Source organism: Camelina sativa, chromosome 7, assembly GCF_030686135.1.
Source record: "Camelina sativa cultivar CO46 ecotype springtype chromosome 7, ASM3068613v1".
Lineage (NCBI taxonomy): Eukaryota > Viridiplantae > Streptophyta > Magnoliopsida > Brassicales > Brassicaceae > Camelina > Camelina sativa.
The window spans coordinates 5,821,701-5,839,362 of record NC_141886.1 but is presented as its reverse complement, the minus strand read 5'-3'; the positions used below and the strand labels follow the sequence as shown (position 1 = coordinate 5,839,362).

The following is a 17,662-nucleotide window of genomic DNA, read 5'->3' as shown; positions in this document are numbered from 1 at the left end:
ATGTCTCGCTAATGGTAGTCAAGTGTGTAAGCTTTTTTCACTAAATAATGATGAAGTGTGTTACTTCAATTAACGTAGGATTTGTCTATCACCAAATGTCTCACTAATTATAGTGAAGTGTGTAAGCTTTTTCTGCTTAACAATGATGACGTGCATTACTTTATTTCAAAAAGCAAATTCTTAATAGATTCTCTAATAAATAATAACTCACATACTACCGCTAATTTTCTTAACATATGTTGTTAGAACATGCATGGTAGACTGATTGGTGTAACGTTTTCTTTCTTATCTCAAAAATAACGAATGATTTGGTTATCGCCAAATGTCTCGTTAATGCTAGTCGAGTGTGTAAGCTTTTTTCCATTTATTAATGATGACGTGCGTTAGTTTAATTCAAAAAGCGTATTTTCAATGGATAACCTAATAAATAGTAACACACATATTACAACTAGTTTCATAACATATGTCAGTAGAACAAGCGTCCTTGACTAGTTGGCATAAGATTTTCTTTCTTATTATCTCAAAAGTAACGTATGATTCCTCCATTGGCAGATGTCTCGCAAATGGTTGTCAAGCGTGTGTCAAAATACCCTAATACATAGTAACCTACATATTACGATAAAGTTTTTTCCTTTTCTAACCAATTGCTACTTTTTTGTTTCTAACTAATATACACTCAGTATAAAATGAAGTCACATAGGCTGTAGGTATATAGATCGAGTCAATTCTTTTACTTACTAGGATGACTATAGGGTCCATAATTGTTAGTGTTATTTTATGTCTCACAAACCGCACTTGTAACGTGAACATGGCTGATGAGTCTCACTGATTCGTAAAGCCAAACTCCACAATGACCTTTAATGTTGGTTAACTAAGAACCATAAATATTTAAACTAGAATAAACTCTTTCTTTTGTTTCCCAACTACTATATGGCGAGTATATCTGATGATTGAGACTTTTTTATCATTGTCTTTGATACTTTGAACCATGGAAATACCATTATGAACCTTATTGAGGATAGCGGATTAAAAGCGCACTCAACATCATTCTTATTATCTCAAAAATACCGTATGATTTTTCTATCGCCAAATGTCTTGCTAATGGAAGTCAAGTGTAAGCTTCTTCAGCTAAATAATAATTACTTGCATTACTTGATTTAAAAAATGAGAGTGTGTAAGCTTTTTCCGCTTAACAAAAATGATGTGCGTTATTACAATTTAAAAAATGGCTTCACAATAGATTCCCTAATAAATAATAACTACATATTAAATATATCTTTTTAGATATACGTTACAAGAACAAGCATACTTGAGTGTAACTTTGTCTTTCTTATTATCTCATAAATAACGTATGATTTGTCTATCGCCAAATGTCTTGCTAATGGAAGTCAAGTGTAAGCTTCTTCAGCTAAATAATAATTACTTGATTCAAAAAATGAGAGTGTGTAAGCTTTTTCCGCTTAACAAAAATGATGTGCGTTATTACAATTTAAAAAATGGATTCTCAATAGATTCCCTAATAAATAATAATTACATATTAAATATATATTTTTAGATATACGTTACAAGAAAAAGCATGCTTGAGTGTAACTTTATCTTTCTTATTATCTCATAAATAACGTATGATTCATCTATCGCCAAATGTCTTGTTAATGGTAGTCAAGTGTGTAAACTTTTTCCACTAAATAATGGTGAAGTGCGTTACTTCAATTTAATTAAAAGATTTTTGATAGAATTCCCTTTAAATAATAACCCACATAGTACATCTAACTTCCTTAATATACCTTACGAAAACAAGTGTGCTAGATTAGTTGGCTTAATTTTGGCTTTTTCTTATCTCAAAATAACGTATGATTTTTTTATCACCAAATGTCTCGCTAATGATAGTCAAACGTGTAAGCTTTTTCTACTTAATAATAATGACGTGTGTTATTTCAATTCAAAAAGCCAATTCTTAATAGATATCCTAATAAATAATAACCCACATACTACAACTAGCTTTCTTAACATACAAAACATGTGTGCTAGACTTGTTGGTGTAACGTTGTCTTTCTTATCTTAAAAATAACGTATGATTTGTCCATCGCCAAATGTCTCGCTAATGGTAGTCAAGTGTGCAAGCTTTTTCTAATTAATAATGATGCGTGTTACTTGAATTAAAAAAAAACCAATTCTTAATAGGTTCCCTAATAAATAATAATCCATATACTACAACTAGCTTTCTTAACATACAAAACATGCGTGATAGACTCGTTGGTGTAATTGTCTTTCTTAAATAGTAACATACATATTACAATTAGCTTTCATAACATACGTCAGTAGAACAAGTGTGATTTACTAATTGTCAAAGATAACATATCACTCGTTCATCGTCAGATGTCTCGCTAATGGTAGTCAAGTGTGTGAGATTTTTCGCTTATTAATGATAATATGTGTTAATTTAAATTAAGAAACATCAAAATACCCTAATAAATAGTAACATACATATTACAACTAACTTTTATAACATACATTATTAAAACAAGCGTGCTTGACTAGTTAACATAAAAATGTCTCTTTTATTGTCTGAAAATAACATAAGATTTGTCAATCGCCAAATGTTATGCTAATGATAACCAAGTGAGTTATTTCAATTTGGAAAGTAATACTTTGATAAATACACTAATTCACATATAACACTACCTTTGTTAACTAACATTACTAGAAAAATAAGTTTGAGTACTTGATATGATAATATCTTTCTTAGTATTTCAAAAATAACATATGATTTGTCCGTCACACTATATATCTTGCTAATAATAGTGAGGCTTATAAGCTCCTTTCTCGCTTACATATTACATTTATCTTGTTTAACAAATATTATTAAAACAGGCATGCTTAGCTAGTTAACTTACTATGATCAATCCCTAATTGTCTTGCATATGATGGTGACATATATGTAAAACTTTGTTTTTGCTTGATAAGAACATCTTCATCAATGGTATGTTAGAAGGTGCGGTTAGTGTGCTCAGCAAATGAGATGGTCTTCACAGTAAGGTCGGATCGACAGTCTTTTGAGCATCTGTTCGTCCTCCCGATGGTTACAGGAGAAGCCTTTGTTACCATTGTCAGATCCGGCGTTTGTCCTGATCTCTGAGGGGATGCTTATCGCTTCTGTAGTTATGGGTTCTTGTTGTCTCTTGTTTGAGTAAGCTGATTTTCCCGTCTCTCTACTGTTCTGTTTAGCTAGGGTTAGGTGTTTAGTGTTGTTTGCAGTCTTGTTGAACCTTCGTTTGGGGAACCTTTTTGGAGGATTCATGGTTTGAGTTGTGATTGTGTTGAGGAAGCGGTTAGAGCAGTCTTCTCTAGGAGGGTTTCTGATACAAGTAAAGTTGATGATGCCGGATCTTAGATCAACGGTTGGTTAGAAGAATAATTGCCATTGGGGTTTGCTTGTTCCTGTCTCAGATCTTGTTGCTGGTCTAGTGCCTATTTTTATTTTTAAGCCTCAAATTTGGAATGGTTTGTTAGCTCAAGCCTTTGCCTCTTCTTCCCATCCTTGTCTCCATGTTTCAGCTTGTGGTTCCTTTTAGGATCGGCTCCTTTCTTAGCAGAAGTTTCGTGCTTAGTGTTTGGTTGGTAGTTTTTAAAGCTTACAGTGAATTCTTGTCCTTGGTGTTCACGGCGTGTGTTAACTTTGAGAAGTTGTGCTTTGCTCCTTGTCCCCGCTTTCATGATCTGTTTAGATATGATCGCCTTTTGAAGGATTCTAGTTAGACGTAAAGAGACGCATCAGTCGTCGTCGTCGCATCTGGGAGTTGGTTTGAGTCTCTATGAACTTCTCTGAGTGCTCTTTGCTTGTCGGGTTATGATGTCCTTGGTTCTCGAGAGATTGGCTCTCAACATGATAGGAGGAGGTAGATGTTATCTACGAATTGGCCGTGGGCGGTCAGAAGAAAAAGTTTCTCTGCTACCATATTTAATGTTGTAGACTTGTTATCTCTGCTTATAGTTTAAGGAGTTGTCCTCTTTCGATTTGGTTTTGATATGATCTGTTTGTATTTCTAGTTCAGTTTATTGTCTCCCTTCGATAAGGCTTAGTTTCCGGGGAATTCCTTTTCCTTCGGCAGTTGACTCTGGAGACTTCTAGTTGTCCACCGGCTTAAGTGTCCCTTTTTTGGGCGTTTGTAATCCATCTTTGATTCCAAAACAAATTATAATAAAATTTTAGATAACAAAAAAAAAAGGTATGTTAGAAGGTATCTTAGCACATCATTATTAGAGCTTTTACATTTGTTCTTGATAGTAATAAATGTTTAATAATACATATATTATTTTTACGCACAAAACACTTTTATTTACGAAAACTTCGGTAAAGTTTATTTTTTGTTAAATTTGGTAAATTTCGTTTTTTTGTTAAATTAGTAATTCTTAGATTTTACGAAAACTTTAAACATCATTTTCTGTAGAACAAGAAAAAGATCTAAAACTTGAGTTTAAGAGAGAGAGAGAGAGTAAAATTTTATATCAAACAACAATAGTTTGGAATTCCATAAAGTAACTTAGGATGCTAATATGATATAACTAAAAAACATTAGACTAGTACCCAAGTAGTATCTAATAATTGAATCATTAAAATGCTTCTTAGTAGATATAGTTTCTACATTTAGCAACACTTCAGCTAACACACATCATTGATCCGTGGAAGAGAAAAACACGTCATAATGTACTAAATGTAACCGTTAGAAACTGTTGAAAAAAAAAGTTTGGTACCACTTTATCTTATTATCTTATAAAAACAAAACTTGAGGGAATCCAATTTCTTAACTTTTGTTTTTTTTTTACTTAAACGTCGTGTAGATCATGTAGATCTATTTAATTACAGTAATAATTTGTAAACAATCTTTTGTATAAAAAGAGGTCAACAAAATGTCCAAAGTATAATGATGCTAATTTTGATTAGGTATTATAATTTTATCAGAAAATAGAAAAATCTAATTGCAAAAAATAATAATAAGTTCGGACCAGAGTCTTACTTAAGGTCTTCGAGTAGGGACCCACCGTTCTGAGTCTGTGACAGACACAAACGCCGGTTTCGTTCTTTCTCTCTTTGCTTTTTTCCAAAAAAATAAAAAGTAAAGTTGTCTTTTTCATTTTTTTTTTAATTTTTTTTTGTTCACTTGAGGGTAAAAAAATCATAAGGATGCTTTCAGTTTTTTTTTTTTGTTTTTTTTTGGTTGAGTGATTGCTGAAACGACGAACTTGTTTCCATAGAGAGAGAGAGAGTGTCTGTGTGCAAGAAAAGTCTTCTCTTTCACACCTTTCGTTTTCTCGAACCTCTCCTTTTTAAAGATGGTGGAGGAATCTTGGGTTTGACAACTCATTTAACTTGAGACCTCCCCCCTCTCCTCTCTTTTTAACCTTTCTTTAGCATCCAACGGAAGGGAACCTCTCTTCATTCTCTCTCAATTCCTCTTCTTCTATATCAACCTTGATTGATCTTCTTATGTGGGAATTCTAAGATGGGATTTGAGTAAAAGCTTCACTTCTTTTTACATTTCTCTGAGTGAAAGTTTTGTTCTTTTTTATTTGGGGGGGAGAGGGAAATTAGGGTTCTTGGAGGGGAAGTGAGGTTATTAAAGACATGGAGGAGATAGAAGGAACGAACAGAGCAGCTGTAGAGAGTTGTCATAGAGTTCTTAATCTTTTGAATAAACCACAGCAGCAGCAGCAGCAGCAGCAACAAGATCATGTTGGGTTTGAGAGGAATTTGGTGTCTGAAACTAGAGAAGCTGTGTTTAGGTTCAAGAGAGTGTCGACTTTGTTGAGCACTAGTGTTGTTGGTCATGCTAGGTTTAGAAGAGCCAAGAAACTTGAGACCCATGTGTCTCAAACCTTCCTCCTTGATCCTTCTTCTCACCAAAGAACAGAACTTGCATCTTCTTCATCTCAGAAACCACCTGTGCTCCGGTCTGGTTTCCAGGAATTGAGCTTGAGACCTACAGATTCACTCACTTTAGGGACCAAGTCTTTCACTTTGAACCCAAATGCTAAAGCTCCTCTCCTTCAGCTTAACCAGCAGCCAATTCCTTCTTCGAATTTTTCCAATCTGTTTCCAGACAAACAACAACAACAGCAGCAGCAGCTACAGAAACAACAGCAGCAGCAGCAGCAGCTACAGCAGCAACAGCAGTTTCATGAACGGTTAAAAGCTCACCATCTTCATCAGCAGCAACAGCTACAGAAACATCAAGCTGAGCTTTTGCTTAGGAAATGCAATGGTGGGATAAGTTTGAGTTTCGATAACTCGAGTTGTACTCCAACCATGTCATCCACCAGGTCCTTTGTTTCTTCACTTAGCATAGATGGTAGTGTGGCTAATCTAGAAGGAAAGAACTCTTTCCATTTGGTAGGGGTACCGAGTTCAACTGATCAGAACTCACAACACTCTAAGAGAAAATGCCCTTTGAAAGGAGACGAACATGGAGGCTTAAAATGTGGGAACTCTAGCCGTTGCCACTGCTCTAAGAAGAGGTCAGTTACATATATATCTTTTTCATTTTTTTTCATTTCACAGCATCTCTTTAACTTAGATGGTGCAATTGATAGGAAACATCGGGTTAGGAGATCGATCAGAGTGCCTGCTATAAGTAACAAGGTTGCAGATATTCCTCCTGATGATTACTCATGGCGCAAATATGGTCAGAAGCCCATCAAGGGCTCTCCTTATCCAAGGTATACACTTCTTGATTGAGGAATTCATGGTTGAGAAAGGAAAAATGAATGATTAATATCAAATGCAAAAAAGGACTATCCTTTTATAGGTGTTTAAGGCTTTTGAGTATGAGAGTCTTTTTAAGTAGTTTTGGGTTGAATTTTATGTGTGCAGGGGATATTACAAATGCAGTAGCATGAGAGGTTGTCCAGCGAGGAAGCACGTTGAGAGGTGTTTGGAAGATCCGGCAATGCTTATTGTTACTTATGAAGCAGAGCATAACCATCCGAAATTGCCATCTCAAGCTATAACAACTTAAGACTCTATTATATCTATCTTTGTCGTCCAGCAAAAACTTTCTCATGTATGTTCTCTTTTAGCATTGCTCCAATGTTGTGATATATGGTGGGGGCAAATGTTTTTGTTGGGGTGGGATTTGAATGTGAGAGTTTGCTGCAATTGTTGGGTTTGATGAGTTAAAAAGAAGGGGTAAATGTAGGATTTGTCAAGACTCTTTCTCTTTCTAAGTTTATTGGCTCTTAATGATTCAAGTTGTTCTTATTGCTCTTATTGCAAGTTCACTTTTTATTATGTGGTTGGGTGCTATTAGTAGAAGTTGGTGATTGGTACTAAGTAACTTAATTATTTTAGGAAGATAACTTAAATCTAAGATATCATTTCGGATTCTGTTCTGAGCTTGTCAGTTTAGAAGTACAAGAATCATATACTCCCTCCGGGTTTTTTTACTTGTCGTTCTAGAGTTTTGCATACAAATTAAGAAAATAGATCAATGTTCTATTATACCTTTTCTTTAATACATTTTCTAATTTTTTTTATTGGTCAAAACATTAAAATAGTTGGGATAAAATTGATATTTTTACCAAACATATGCATTGGAAACTTAAAATGACAAGTATTGGAAAACAAAAATTTTACTCTAGAATGACAACTAAAAAACCAGAAGGAGTATATTGCATCCATGTGTTGAGGCATAATGAATAATTCAAGATAAAATTGTGCTTCCATTTTAGGAATAGACTACAAAGTACAAAAATTAGATTGAACCCAAAAGGTATCAAATTGTTGTTACTTTATTTCTATTCCCTTAATCATAACTAAAGCATAATGAATAATTATTAATATGATTTATTTCTATTCCCTTTACTTAACAAACCAATAGAATCAATATGACCTTAATAATTCAAAGTCATTACTAATCCTTCTAAGTCATTGGAAATAACTATAAATTCTAAGTCATTGGAAATAATTATAAATCGAAAACCAATAATTGAAACGGAGAGATGAATTAATACTCAAGTTCAAATCCTTTTAAAATAGAACATTTTTGTGCATTACTTTGAAAATCGTTAGTATCTATAATATATATTTCTTTTGCTCTAATTGGCATATTATTTACTCTGGTCATGTCATTTTAACCGTTAAATATTCGTAAACACACTCATATGTACACATCATGTGCATAACCACATATCATTAAACTATATAGTAAATATGCACCGACATATTACCTGTTTGTTTAAAGTGTTGTATATTATCAAATAAATGTTAAAAGGTAATTTAATTTCAAAAGTGATATGATATAAATCTACAAGATTAACCATTGACATGCTTATTCAGACAAGCCATATATCTTTTTGATCTGATTTTTTTTATTCAGTATAGTGAATAGTAGAAGGTCATGATGTATCAATGTATCTTATTGATATTGAGTTTGTATGCATCAAATCTTTTAACTCCTTTTGATTAATAGAAATATCCATGAAAACAAAAATGATTCAAATCAATAAATTAAAGTAGTTAATAAGAATGAGAAAATCTAGCATATTTAGTCGCATATTCTTGTAAATTCAACCATAAATATTTCAACTTTGACAGAAAAAAAAAATTCCTAACATTTTATTCTTTCTGTATTTTTGTTCAGGATAATATTTGTATATAAAAATAATTTTCATTTGTGAGATATTTTGTACTAGTAATGAAACAAGCATAGTAGTGCAACCCATTATTGAAAAAAATAAATCATGGTGATATGAGTCTAGCTGGAATTAAAATAACAACTAAACCAAAACCATGATCATAATCTGCTGAAAGATTCGTTGAAGTCATTCTTTTCGCTTTTTAAATAGAAATCATAATTTTGTCTAAAAAAATAGAAATCATAATCATAATTTGTTGAAAACTTATGCGTTTGTTTTCGGAAATTCGTAGTTGCATATAAAATGTGCTGTTAAAAATAAATACAAAGGTCAATTTTAGTATTTGCTAATTAGAGAAAAAAACAAAAATTTTAGTGATTTGACATATATATGCACACCAACTATATTGTCTTTTATCTATAAAGAAAATTTCTAAATTTAAATCACTCGTAAAATGATGGAAATGATTACTGTAATTTGATTAACCAAAAAAGAAGAAGGGAAAATTATAAATAAAGGATCTTTTTTTAAAAATTTGGCCATCTACACTTTTTTTTTAAAATTTTGGTCAAATAGGTTTTAGAATTAAAAAAAAGCCAATAATACCCTCAATTATATTTTCAGATTTAATTTGTTGATTTTTATTAACTGAAATTAAGAAAACAGTTTGAACAAACTATTTGCTTTTGTTGGGTCTTATTTTGAAATCGAGTGGGCCTTATTTGATCTTATTGGGTCTCGATAACCTTACAATTGAGAATACAAAAAAATTTGGAAAGGAGAAAAAGATTTTAATCGAAACTAAACCTTCTTTCGCCGTCCGCTGTCTCTCTCCGTCATCTGGTTCTCACCATCGTCTCTCACCGTCTCTCCATCTCACCGTTTCTTCGTCTTCACCATATCTCCTTCTTTCGCCGTCCACCGTCTCTCTCCGTTGTCTGGTTCTCACCATCGTCTCTCACCGTCTCTCCAACTCACCTTCTCTCCGTCTTCACCATATCTCCATCTTCACCATCGGTTCATCTCTTGATGAATTGGGTATGTAGAATTCTTTATTTTTTTGCATGTCGATTATTTTGATGTATTAGTTTCTTGAGATTATGTAAACTTTATAACTTGATTTCAACCCAGATTTGTGTAAATATAAGTTTAGATCCGTTTTGCATCTCTATCACATAATTCTTGATTTTTTTGCATGCTGATTATTATTTTTTGTATTCTATTGTCTTTAAAGGAAAATTTGTGTACCAGGGTTGATGAAACAAGATCGATAAAGGTAGTTAACAAGAACAAGAGTGATGATCGAAACAGTTGTGAACTTTTTTTTAATGTTAAGGTTAGTGAAAAAGTTTGCATAAATCTCTTTTTCATATGAGTTCTTCTTTTTTTGGTTTTCTTAGTTTTTTTGTTTAGGGTGATATGAGCGTAGATATGAGCGATTACGTTGTTGATTGAAGCGTATCCACACTTGTAGCAGCAACAGATTGTAACGTTGTTTTGTTTTTATCATCATTAGTGAAAAAGTTTGCATACATCTCTTGATTTTAGCTGTGTTTGAGAAAGTTTGCATTAATCATATGGATTTATTGAATGCAATATTCTCAAATGATGTCACCACTTTACAGTTTATGTAATTTTTTAAAAACTCGATTTCTTTTTTTGCTCTTTTTAGTTCAGGAAACCTGTCTATATCAGTCATGACCCTCTTTATATTCTCTTTGCAGTCAATTATATTTGTCAGAGACTGACCATGGGTGAAAGCAGAATTGGATCATAAGTCGCAAATGTCAATGTCCTCAACAAAAGCACCATCAGATTCTGAAACAAGTAAGAGCCAAAAGTTCAGTTTTTTTTTTTTATATACAAGTCGTATCTAGTTTGGTTATAAAAGTCGTATCTCGTTTGTTTTTTTTTTCAAGTTTCTGTTAGCAGCTAAATGATTAGTAGTCATAGTTTTCTTGTTCTTAAATCATACTTTTAGTAATCTGTTTTTTTTGTTTTGTAAAATTGAAGTCTCATATCTTTGTTGATTTATTTCAGTTTTGGCTAATTTATACTAATTCATTTTTTACTTTTTTCGGCAGGAATGGAAAAGAAGTACCCTAAACGGCTTATGGAAGATGGAAGCGAGCCACAAGTTGGGCAGATAAATAACACTTGTCGAATGTCAATCTTACACAAAATCAAGAAGGCATTACCAGAAGAGTATGAGATTGTGAAGGGTGATCCAGTTTTCGCATCTATATTTGCATTGTATGAGAATGGTCTTGGGTACTCAGCTCGGTTGATACACAGCATCATGTGTAGGCAGTTGGTGACTAAGAGAAGACATGAGTTGTGGTTTGTGTTTGGTAAGAAGCCGCTTAGATTCTCAATGCAAGAATTCCATGCAGTTACTGGTCTTAAGTACAATGCCGATTTCAGTCATGATTTAGAGAGTTGGACAGATGATAATGGGTTTTGGAGCAAATTGTTGAAGAGAGGTGGTATCATTACCATTCAAAACTTGATGAAGACCCACCTTGAAGCAGCTCCATCGTGGAGAAAAAAAGAAGATAGAATTCGGTTTGTGTATGTTTGTGTGATTGCTGGGTTGGTAGTGGCTAAGGATGAGAAGAAAGCTATACCACATTCATACATCAAGCTGGTCATGGATCTAGAGAAGGTTAGGACTTATCCTTGGGGTCTTGTAGCTTTTGACCATTTAGTTAGCTCTATAGTGGAAGCAAGAAAGAAACTGAAGAACCCCATTAGTTACATCCTCAATGGTTTCTCATATGCTCTTCAAGTTTGGGTTATGGAAGCCATTCCTCTCATTGGACAACTTATGGGAGAGAAGATTGACACAGAGATTACAGTTAGCCGAATCTCTAATTGGAAAGGTGCTGCGAAAGTATCATATGATGAGCTCCTCCTTGTAGAGAAATCAATTGGAAACAAGGTCAGTTGACTTCTTCTTTTTTCTTTTAAGTTTAAATTCGAATACGTTGAGTTTTTTTTTGAATTGGTTTCTTTGTTATTGTTTTGTCAGGATGTTGTTTATCCATGCATTTCCTCCACTGGAAACTTTGATGTATTGGAGTCCATTGAATATTTGAGGGGTGATGAAATTAAAGATTGTGAAGTGGACAACTTGGAAGCTTTGATCAGATCTGGCTATGATTTTGGAGATCATATTTGGGAGAGTGGCGAAGGATATGGTGTGGAAGATGATAACATTGAGGATGTTGGTGTGGAACAATCTCAGACTGTTGGAGGGGACAATGAAGTTTCGGTTGGAGAGGAGAGTGGTGAGAAGCAAGCTAATATCCCAGAAGTGTCTAGCTTGAAGAAGAGGAAGAAGAAGCAAGTTGACCATGGAGCAGAGACACGGAAAAGAATGGTGCTATCTCAGAGAGCATCAACTTCACATTGTTCATGTGGAGATGATATGAAGCGGTTCTTTAAGGAGTTGATTGACTCTTCTTTCAAAAGCTTCACAGAGACCTTTGGGGAACGATTGCTAACAATGGAAAAAGATGTATCAGATATCAAGGCCTTGATATCCAGACCAGCAGAAGTGGATCCTAAGCCAGCAGAAGTGGATCCTAAGCCAGCAGTAGTGGATCCCAGTTCATCACGAGTGAAGCCCAAAACTTCGGTACGTAAGAAGTAGCTCAATGACTTGTTCGATTGTAATATGTTGTGTGGTCTTTCCTTTTTGTTGTATCCTTCTTTGTATGTGTATGTTGTAAACATAAATTATGTGTTGTAACTTATGTGTTGTAACTTATGTGTCGTAAACTTATGTGTCATAATTTATGTGTTGTAACTTTAACTAAAGCCTTTCATAATTTTTTTTTTTGACAGGTTGAACTGTTTGATTTAGATAATCTGTTGATAGACCTCAATGTAGATACACAAGACTATCTAAAAAACACAGTAGGACACTTATCTCAAAAGTCTGTTGTGACCGGATTTGATCCTACACTTAGTCCCAAAGTCGCGGGTAAAGATGAACCGGATGCGGTGTTGACTTTCGTTTCTGATGATCTATGGAATGGTTTCGAAGAGTGGAGTAGGCATCTCGAGTACGTGATTCAAATATTTTTATATACATGTTATGATTTATCAATTTTTTTTTTGTAATCTTACAATTGTTTTACGTTTACAGAAGCATTCAACTGGATCCAACTTTACTTGATCAAGAATTGTTTAACCGAGTCATGATGGGCTTCAAATGGCTTGGAAACGAGGTACGTGTCAATCTTTTTAAATATTATAACCATATTTTCTTAAAGTAAGACAAACCTGAGTCTTTAAATATTTACAGGAAATGGATGCAATGATGTATATTTTTTGGGAGTATACATCTTTAGGCCGCCTAGAGTTGGATCGTGTAGGTTTCATGAATTGTCAGTTTAGCGAGCACGTCAAGGCCGACTACAATAAGTTTAGATCGGCAGGACGAACCCACACTTGGAATCATCTTTTGTTAGAGTATGCCAAAGGTGAACTGCCATCTCATGGAAAGACAGGAAAAAGTTGGGCTGTAGATTTGGATAGAATTTATGCACCGGTCTTCATTAACGGTAATCACTGGATCTCAGTTTGCATTAACTTCAGACTAAGAACAATTGAAGTCTTCGACTGTAATCAATACCAAAACAGAAGACACGTTGAGCCATTCGATAATGTCATCCCTCGTCTTGTGAAGGAGATTCACAAAAAGGTTGATGGAAAAGCTCCCTTGTTGACTCCATACGAGATCATCCAGGTTCGTATGCCACCTAAATTAAATCGGTCAAGTTGTGATTGTGGAGTTTATGCCCTGAAGTATATCGAGTGTCACATGCGTGATCTATCTTATGAGTTGATTGACGATGAAAACATCAAGCAAGCTCGTTTGAAGTTAGCAGTCGATCTTTGGTCAACAGCAAAGGATCCTGTGCTAGTGGAACGAATGAAAACTTATGTGCGTCCAGTGTATGCGGCTGAGTTTGTAGACCTTGCCTAATTTTTAAGTGTCTTTATGATTGTTTTGTAAATGATGGTTTTTGATGCTTTTGCTTGTTAGACTAATATCAGACTCATTAGTATTAATCCTCGATGGTGTTGATTTAGGACTGACTAATATGAGACTCAATAACATAAGGTCATAAGCATAAGAACACAAAGAACACAAAAACATTTCTGATTTAAATGTTAACATAACAACACAAAAACATATCCGATTTGCCATAATTTAAACATATCAGATTTAAACCAGCTATTGACCCAAATTTAAATGTTGACCCGATGTAAGCATACCGATGACCCGGTTTTTAATTCAATATTAAGGAAAAAAAAATTAGGGATCTTCTTTTCCAATAATTGATCTTCCTCTCCAATACTCTCTTCTTCTTCTTTCCCGATACTTTCTTCTTCTTCATCGTAAAAACTGATAGGAGCCATGAGCCAACGTTCTTCGGCTGGATCGTCAGGGTTACCGTCGAGAAGTTCTCAGGTTGGAGTTCCGTGTAGATGCTGGTGTGGTGGAGAGATTAGAACCTACACCTCAAAGACGGAAGAAAATCCCTGTAGGAGATTTTACAGATGTGTTGTTGGTGTGAAGGTAATTTACTTTTATCAGTCCTTATTCATCACAATAGCTGAAATTTATTTAATATTGTTATCGAAACAATGATTTTAGGAGAAGAAGGAGAAACACATGTTCCGTTGGGTTGATGATGCTGTTCTAGAGGAGATTAGGATGGTTGAAAGCAAACAAAACCAACTCTTAGAGGACCTAAAAAAGATGGTAACAAACAATGTGGAGCTCCAAAAGGAGATGGTGAAGGAGATGGAAGAAAAGATGGAGAAAAATATGATTGAGATCATCAGGCAAGAGCTAATGGTTGCAAAAGAGAGTATGGAGAAGTCGAACAAGCAGAGGATTTGTGTACTAGTCGTATTGGCAGTTTCAATGACTTGGCTTTATAAGAAGATGATATGATGTCTTTGCTTTCTGTATTTTGTTGTTATGCTTAACACTTTTTGTTAGTCTTGTTTTTTGTACTCTGGTTTTAATGAAAGTTTGATTGAAAGAAAACACCATCAAGGAATTTCAAAACACATGAGTATTTCAAAAGTCTTAAATCAACACCATCAACGAATTTCAAAACAAATGAGTCTATTAATCGAAAATAAAAACCATCAAACACCATCATTCATCACAAAGCAGCTGCCGTGAAATCAAAAATTCAAAAACAGGAATCTTAAGTCGATGCACAAACCATTGTTATATCACGATATCACAGGTCGTTCTGTTATGCCCTTCTTTGCCACACCGCGCACACTTATGTCTCTTTGACCCTTGTGAGTTTTGTGATGATTTTATCTTGTCTTCAGCGGATTCATATCTTCTTTTTCTTCGCCGTCCTGGATGTCTTCTTGTTTCAGGTGGTCGAACTTTTGCATCTTCAACATACTGTGGGACTCGCAATTCTTCTTCAGGAACACCTATTGGATTAACAGTTTCCTCATATTGCGATCTCCATGCAGTAGTGGTATACACATCATCAGCATAAGGATATAGATCCTTGCCTATATCAAAAGCTCCTTTTATAGCATGTCTACAAGGGAGTTTTTGGATGCTGAACTTTCCACATGAACAAGTCCTTCTTTCTAAGTCAACAATGTAGTCTACTCCATTACCTTTAACCTGGATCTGCGATCTGCTCATCAAATATCCGTTCATGAATTTACCTTTCTCTAGTCTTCTTGAAATCTTTTTCTCCACCTCAACAGTTAAAGGATCTTTATGCTTTGCACTTAACTCTCTACTCTCATAAAACCAGCGTGTCATCATTTCTCTGATGCTGTCTAACAAAGGAATTATTGGATACTCTCTGGGTGTCTTCAAAGCAGCATTAATTGATTCAGCTGCATTGTTGGTGTTAATATCATACCTATAACCCGGAAAATGATAGCGAGCCCATTTTGTCACATCGGCTTCCTCTAGATAACTTCCAATAGCAGGACTAATATTGTTAATTTGCCCAAACTCTTTCTCAAACTCAGCAACTCTATAAGCTTTTGATGCTTTTGCAACCTTACCAGCGACACCTCTTCCCTTATGATATGTTATCACATTGCTAAGCAAGTGGTGGATGCAAATACCATGTTTAGCCAATGGATAGATGTTTCCAATTGATTTAGCAATCGATGTATGTCTATTTGACACAAATGATAAACCTTCTTCATTAGCTATAACCATCTTAAGTTGCATAAAAAACCACTCCCATGAACAATCATTCTCAGAATCAGCAATTCCAAATGCGATTGGATACAAATTGGAGTTACCATCTACAGTTGTAGCAACTAGGAGAACCCCTTTGTATTTATTCTTCAAAAATGTACCATCAACTACTATCACTTTCCGCATTGACTTGTAGAACCCTCTTGTTGATTGACCAAAAGAAATAAATAGATATTTAAATCTTCCATCAAAGTCAATTTCACAATTCGTGAACGTACCAGGATTCGCTTCTTGTAGCATGTGCAAGTATTTTGGAATCTTAGCATAACTTTTCTTAGGAATTCCTCTAACTTCGTTAACTGCATACTCCCGAGACTCCCAAGCTTGGTGATATGTTAGCTCGCAGCCGTACCTTAAACGAATAATATTAACTATATCATTCGGTTTAGGACCTTCCTTCACGCCCTCATAGCTTTGCTTAATGAGATGTCCAATTGTTCTTGCAGATGGAGTCCTACAAAATGAGTTTTTTTTTAAGGGGCACATGTATGGTTACCCACAAACTTGTTGATTTTGAAATATGTAGACGCTTGTAAACACTCAGCCCGGAGACGCCAATTACAAGCACTATCAATGCAGCGTATACACCACCATCTCTTATCAGATTTTGTAATCCTATAGTCGCAGTTATATTTCATTGCATATATTTCCATAGTAGCCTGTAAAGCTTCCTTACTGCTGAAATATTCACCATTTTTTACCATTGAATCTTCCAACTTTAAACCAGCAACATCACCAAGATTAGCATCAGTAGGCTTTTCTAATACATCATTAGTCGGCTTAGGTGAATTCCTTGAAATAATACCTACTGATTTTCCCACATCAACTTCCACATTACAACCATCGCTACTATCAACTGACAACTTATTCAGATCGAACTGGACTTTACTCCTATCGCCATCAACTACTCTTTTGAATGTAACACACAACCGAATCATGTTTATCTTTTTCAGATATGCAAGAAAATTATTCATACCTCTACTATTTGTCAATACAACAGGAGGACAATCAACTTTAACCTCTGTGGGTAGATAACTGAATTCCACATCAAACATATTTTGCTCTATTTCATAGTCTTCTGAAACCATCACCTTCAACTCTTCAAGAGATGTAGTGGGTTGCAAAGTCAGTAATCTAGCACGTTTTTCTTCATCATCAATAAATCTCCACTCCTTCTTGGCATCCAGTGTCCATACACCACAAGTAACATAGATTTGCATCATAAACAGGTAAGTGAAAGCTTTTGTGGAAGGTGGAAGAGATGGTGACCGATCACGTTAAGGTATAATGTCGATTTTTCTTAATTTGTTTAGCTTCTAAATAATTTAGAATATGTATTCTAAAATTTATTAGAACAAATCTAAACAATAATTACGAAATCTTAACCATAAATTAAGAATATTTAAAAAATATTTAAAAAATATTCACTTTCCTTATTTAATTTATTTTCTTTCTATTTTAAGGGTATTCTAAGGTTTACAGATTACAAATTCTAAAATTTCTATGATATATATTCTACTTCTTTTAGTATATAGGGTAAAACGTAGAAAACGAATTCTGAATTGAAGTAGAATGAAGAAAAACGTAGAATTCATATTCTAAATTTTGTAGAACATACAAAATTCAGAATCTGAAATTTTTAGAACAAATTTTCCGTATAAACTTCGTAGAACATGTACAAACTGTAGAATGAACAATCTAAATGTTTCAGAAAGAGAAAAAATCGTAGAAAGTCTATTCTAAACAATTTAG

At 34.3% G+C, this 17,662-nt stretch overlaps 3 protein-coding genes and 1 pseudogene across 3 annotated transcripts; 3 read left to right on the top strand and 1 right to left on the bottom strand.

The window, feature by feature from the left end:
- The first annotated feature begins 5,048 nt into the window (after positions 1 to 5,048).
- LOC104700424 (putative WRKY transcription factor 21) lies at positions 5,049 to 7,257 on the top strand. The gene is made up of 3 exons (XM_010415939.3): positions 5,049 to 6,513; positions 6,589 to 6,714; positions 6,869 to 7,257. Exons 1-3 carry the CDS (start codon positions 5,624 to 5,626, stop codon positions 7,011 to 7,013), a joined length of 1,161 nt encoding a protein of 386 aa, XP_010414241.2. The 5' UTR covers positions 5,049 to 5,623; the 3' UTR covers positions 7,014 to 7,257.
- Positions 7,258 to 10,353: 3,096 nt separating this feature from the next.
- Positions 10,354 to 13,627, top strand: LOC104724264 (uncharacterized). Its single transcript, XM_087458313.1, has 6 exons — positions 10,354 to 10,458; positions 10,716 to 11,572; positions 11,663 to 12,271; positions 12,481 to 12,701; positions 12,785 to 12,866; positions 12,944 to 13,627. The coding sequence occupies exons 1-6, from the start codon at positions 10,416 to 10,418 to the stop codon at positions 13,625 to 13,627; spliced, it is 2,496 nt and encodes an 831-aa protein (XP_087314439.1). The 5' UTR covers positions 10,354 to 10,415.
- Positions 13,628 to 14,062: 435 nt separating this feature from the next.
- Positions 14,063 to 14,605, top strand: LOC104704352 (uncharacterized protein At4g04775 pseudogene; annotated as a pseudogene).
- Positions 14,606 to 14,890: 285 nt separating this feature from the next.
- On the bottom strand, positions 14,891 to 15,460 carry LOC104704351 (uncharacterized). Its single transcript, XM_087457956.1, has one exon. It carries the CDS (start codon positions 15,458 to 15,460, stop codon positions 14,891 to 14,893), a length of 570 nt encoding a protein of 189 aa, XP_087314082.1.
- Between the last annotated feature and the right edge of the window lie 2,202 nt (positions 15,461 to 17,662).